General features: G+C 32.6%; 1 protein-coding gene across 1 annotated transcript; it reads right to left on the reverse strand.

The window, feature by feature from the left end:
- Positions 1–445: 445 nt before the first annotated feature.
- LOC144555134 (cytochrome P450 71A1-like) lies at positions 446–2,505 on the reverse strand. Its single transcript, XM_078303370.1, has 2 exons — positions 1,489–2,505; positions 446–1,245 (listed from the first exon to the last, which is right to left on the reverse strand). Exons 1-2 carry the CDS (start codon positions 2,407–2,409, stop codon positions 643–645), a joined length of 1,524 nt encoding a protein of 507 aa, XP_078159496.1. The 5' UTR covers positions 2,410–2,505; the 3' UTR covers positions 446–642.
- Positions 2,506–5,755: the final 3,250 nt, after the last annotated feature.

The raw sequence follows: 5,755 nt of genomic DNA on the forward strand, positions 1-5,755 counted from the left end.
AAATTTTACATTTTTCTGAATTTTTTTACTATGTATTAAGCCACTTTGAAAATCGCTGATCCAACGGTGGCTTAACAAAACAGTAAAATAAGAAGCTACCATTGGATGAGCTATTTTTAAAGTGACTTAATAAATAGTTAAAAAAATTCAGAAAAATGTAAAATTTAGTCTCCAAGCACAATTTAATATGGAGAACAACTTGAATGGTTTTCAAAGTGAGGTAATATATCCCTTAATAGGTATATAATAATGTGAGCAATGTGAGGTAAGTTTAAATTTGAAAACATTCTCGCTAACCATCAAATTTTTATTTGATAAAATTCTCAACACCAATTGATGTTTATACAGATCTTGACAGGAAAGAACGCTTTACATTTGGTTGGTAGTTATCAGAGACCTGAGAAAATATTGTAGAATCATTATGAATGAACTAGTTCATTGTGATAGTTCCTAAATTCATCATTACCCAAAATATTATATTGAAAATGAGGATATGTTGGTATTACATCAGTTTAATCAATTGCCAGAACATACCATCTTAATCCTCTTATATATCTTAACAAACATTATTTTACATAGAATGCAGCTTATGCCTCTATAATGAGGATAAAAATTATTATCTTATCTGATGGGTAAAGATTCTTATTTCTTAACAACAAGCAGAAGATCATCCTTCCTTTTAACAGAGAATCCCGGTGATTCACTCATGTTGAACTCGTCCCTTGTCATTCCACCTGGCAACTCCCAATTAAAGTGATGTACCAGATTTGCTAATGCAAGCTCTGCCACGGCTTTAGCAAACAATATACCAGGGCAAATCCTGCGTCCTGATCCAAACGGGATGAACTGAAAGTCATTGCCCTTGTAGTCTACTTGGCTACCAATGAATCTTTCTGGCATGAACTCCTCTGGCACCTCCCATGATTTTGCCTCCCTCCCAATGGCCCACCCATTGATTAGGACTTTGGTTCCTTTAGGAATTGTGAAACCATTTATTTCACATTCTTCTATCGATTCCCTTGGAACCAACAAAGGGCCAGGAGGATGTAGCCGTAGGGTTTCTTTGATCACTGCTTTTAAGTGACTCATTTGGTCTAAATCTTCTGATCTCACCATGTCACCATGCTTTACTATTCCTCTAACCTCTTCTTGCAGCATCTTCATATGTTTAGGATTTTTAATCAGCTCTGCCATTGCCCAATTTAGGGTGATGTATGTTGTATCAACTCCACCAGCAAATGCGTCCTGAATAATTTGATTGTGATATGTATATAGTTATAAACTCAAGGTTCTTGAGAAGAATAATAAATTATTTTTCTCTCTTTTGTCATTTTCATCTATTTAACAGTTATATTTCTTCATATCCTGAGAATATTGTCTTATAGTGATCACATATAAGATCATGTTTGCAATTAAAGATACAAGACTTTCATTTGATATGTAAGTTGAATGATTTGAATTTTTCAAAAAAAATAAAAAAAAACTTACCGTAAGTAGCCCCTTGATATTATCTATGGTGATCTCAAAGTTGATGCTTGGATCATTCTTCAAACAAAGTAAAATATCAACTAAATTATCTTGTCCCTCGTTGCTCTCTCCGCTTTTAATATGAGCTTGAATTATCTCTTCAAACAACATATCCAACTTATTTCTAATTCTACGAGCCTTCCGGCTCAATCCTATAAGGCCTTCTAGCAATGACAAAGAAGGAAACAAATCGCCAACACTAAATTGTCCCATTAAACTAAAAAACTCTTCTATCACCTCTTTAAACATGACATACTTTTGTTCTTCCATAATGACTTTTCCAGAAACAACCCCAGAAATTACATCAATCATGAATGAGAACAAAACCTTGCCTAATTCTATAGGATCACCTCTTGACTTGGATGCATGGTTGCTAATTTTTGCAATCAAATTACCAATTTGTTCCTCTCGATTTGATTTATAGGAGGCAACCTTTTTGGTACTCATTAAATGGATTGTGAAGATCTTTTTCAATTGCCTCCAATCCTCACCGTAGGGTTCAAAGGCCAAGTCACGAAAACGAATGATGTCCGGGACAACAGAAGAAGGCCGACTGGCAAAGGTGAGGCCATGGGTCCGTAATATGGCACATGCCATATCGGACGACGAAACAATAAGGTATGGTACTTCACCAAAATGAAGTAGCATGAGGGGCCCATATTTTAGAGAGAGTGAATACAAAGATTGATGGTAAAGAGAGCTTAGTTGGTGGATGTTTCCTATGAATGGAAGCTTTGGAGGCGAAGGTGGAAACTTTTCAGGGCGTTTCGAGAAGTTTCTTCTCTTTACACTGAAACAAAGTATGAAGATAGATAACAGAAAGATCCAGAGTAGTGACATATTATGGGTTAAAGTAAAGATCACCTCTTGAAGAGGCAACATTTCTCTTTATCTGAAAGTGTTTTTTTTTGCCTCGAAAGTTGTTGCAATTAGCATTAATTTATAGTACAAATTGAGGGGATGACAACACTTGAAGTGTCAAAACTGATCTTTTCCTCTCAACTGCTTGGAACAGTTTTGCTTGCGTTACGTATCTGCTGCTTACTGTGTAATGTATCCCTTACCACAATACCTATTACAGTACCTGCTTACTCTGTGTAATATGTCCCTTACTACAATACCTATTACAATACCTGCTCACTCTGAGTATACAACTTAGCTTCTTTTATTTTATTTTTAAATCCTTGTAGATGCTACCAATAACTTCAAAATCCAATTATTACACTTGTTCAATACTATGTTTTGAATCATCCAAACATTCCAAAATAATTGCTGAATAGACAGCAGAAATAATGTCATTTTAATTTCTAGTAGGTATATAATAATGTAAGGTAAATTTAAATTTGCCTCTGCGAAGATTTAAAAAAAAAAAGTTTAAATTTGAAAAAATTCTTGCCAACCATAAAAAAAATAGTTTGATAAAATTAAAAAAGTACATATTAAATTATTCTTATTTTAGCATGAATGGGCACATCACGGAGTCCCATTTGAAACCGTCATTTTTATTCATAGAAAACCCAAAAACAAAATATTAAAAATGAGAAAGGATGCGTAGAAATTTGTCTAATTCAATTTAATAGTACAAAAAATATAAAATTTTGGATAACACTAAAAACTTGATGAATATATTTTTATTTGACAAGTCTTAATTTAGATAAGACTGGACTTGTCAAATCGGAATATTATATAAATGAAAAGTAAAATTAGAAAAATCTATATTGACACATTAGTTGGCACATCTCAATTAAATCCAATTTACTCACATCCATTCACTTCCCGTCCACCCAATTTGACAAACCTTCCCTTCCACCTGATTTTGACGATTTCAACAAGTCTTAATTTCATTGTGCATATATAGTGCTAATGTGGATATCAACTACATCATTTTATCTATGCACGTGTAAAATATTATGACATTTTAACTTTGCTTTGGTTGTCATCTTGAGCTTGTAAAAATGTATACTAATGTGGATAATTCATAGATGTTGATTTTTTAACTTATTGATACACATAAAATCAAAATCAAAATGTGATAATTTTTTATGGGCACATAGAGAAAATAACATAGATCACATCTAACTGTTTTATTTTGACGTTTAAGTTTCAAACTTTGAGTTATTAAATTTTTAAAAATAGATGCATGATGGAGGCACAAAAAATGGAGGCATTTGAACCCTCCTCTTTATATATATATTGAAATAAAGGGTTGAAGTAAAGCCACCCAACTATTAATATTCACAAAGAATTGTGTTTTCGAGTTTCGAACTTACGACTTTTCACACAAAGAGCATTGCTTTTGTGAAAATGACTTGTACTTTTATGTTGACATTTACTGTGTTGTTCTTTTCATTGATTTTTCTAAGATTTATACAAGATTTATACATTGATTTTTCAAGATTTTTCATTGATTTTTCATTTCATATAAGATTTATACATTGATTTTTCAAGATTTTTCATTGATTTTTCACTTCATATAAGATTTATACATTTTAGTTCTCTTACAATTCCAAAGTGGCACTTTTTCTCACTAATTTCCATATATAGTCAATATATAGTTCATTAAAAAAATTTATCCAGATTTCCAGCATATACGTGTGTGTGTACACACACACAACAGAGTAAGGCTACCATTCTTTGCAAATTAAAGTGGGTGTTTTAATATGCACTCAAGTTGATATCCATATCAAATTGTGCTTGGAGACAAAATTTTATATTTTTGGGAAATTTTTTACTATTTTATTAGAATTTTTCAAAATCGCTGTTTTTGATGGTCCAGAATTTTCTGAAAAACACTGATTTTAAAAAATTCTAAAAAAATAGTAAAAAATTTCTAAAAAAATATAAAATTTGGTCTCCAAGCACAATTTGATATGGATATCAACTTGAATGGTTCGGATTGTCGTTTTTAATTTTGAATCTAGACATATGAGCGCAAATTAAAACACCCACTTTAATTTGCAAAACATGGTACCCTTACTCCCTCTCTTTCTATATATATATAACAATTTTTCTAGACGATAGTTTGCATCTCTTTAAATTGCTCCTCGTCTAATAATATACATACATATATACATACACACACACACAGATACAGATATATATATAGGTTTTGGCTAATATGCTACGGGTAGCTAAGAGGCCTCCGTGCTACGGCTCGGATTTCGATTTTTCAAAATCCTAACGGTCGATCCGAACCGTTCATCTTGTTCTCCATATTAATATGTGCTTGGAGACCAAATTTTACATTTTTCTGAATTTTTTTACTATTTATTAAGCCACTTTGAAAACCGCTGATCCAACGGTAGTTTCTGGTTTTACTGTTGGGTTAAGCCACCGTTGGATCAGGGGTTTTCAAAGTGGCTTAATAAATAGTAAAAAAATTCAGAAAAATGTAAAATTTGGTCTCTAAGCACATATTAATATGGAGAACAAGATGAACGGTTCGGATCGACCGTTAGGATTTTGAAAACTCGAAATCCGAGCCGTAGCACGGAGGCCTCTTAGCTACCCGTAGCACCGTAGCCACGTCCTATATATATATATATATATATATATATGGTCCGGCTAATTTTCTGCCGGCAGCATTTCTGTCCAAGGTGCTGCCACCCCTTTTTTTATTTTGTGATGTCCATACAATAAATCCAAACCGTTAGATGTTTAATCTATATTATAATCTACTTGGAGACCAAATTTTACATTTTTTGAAATTTTTTTACTATTTATTAAGCTAGTTTGAAAACCGTTGTTTTTGGTAAATTTCTGCAGCATTGAAATCATATTGGGGTTAGGGTGAAGGCCTCCAAAAAGCTCATGGCCTTCATAATGGGTGTGCCGGCCCGCATCCGTGTCAGGGATGAAGTCGTCAAAATGGCCGATATCAATTTCCTATGCGATTAATCTCATAATTAAGCCTTTCAATTATAAAAAGGAATGTAAAGAAAGGAAAAGAAAATCAAGAATATAAGAGAAACAAAAAAAATAAAATAAAAAAGAAAAGATGCAAAAAATAAAATTAAAATCAAATCGGAAAACATAAATAAGAAGAAATGAAGGTATTATGTACACACAGAAATGGAGACGAATAGAGGAAATTGGAGAAAATTTTGAATTAATTGGTTCCAGTTAGCACTAGAGAAGGGAGTTTGGGGTCTTCTTTCTCATTAATACTGACTAGTGGATCCCACAATTATAAGAATTTCTAGTTTGTACTTGGTCCACACAGTTTCTT

This window comes from Carex rostrata, chromosome 6 (genome assembly GCF_964058835.1).
Source record: "Carex rostrata chromosome 6, lpCarRost1.2, whole genome shotgun sequence".
Lineage (NCBI taxonomy): Eukaryota > Viridiplantae > Streptophyta > Magnoliopsida > Poales > Cyperaceae > Carex > Carex rostrata.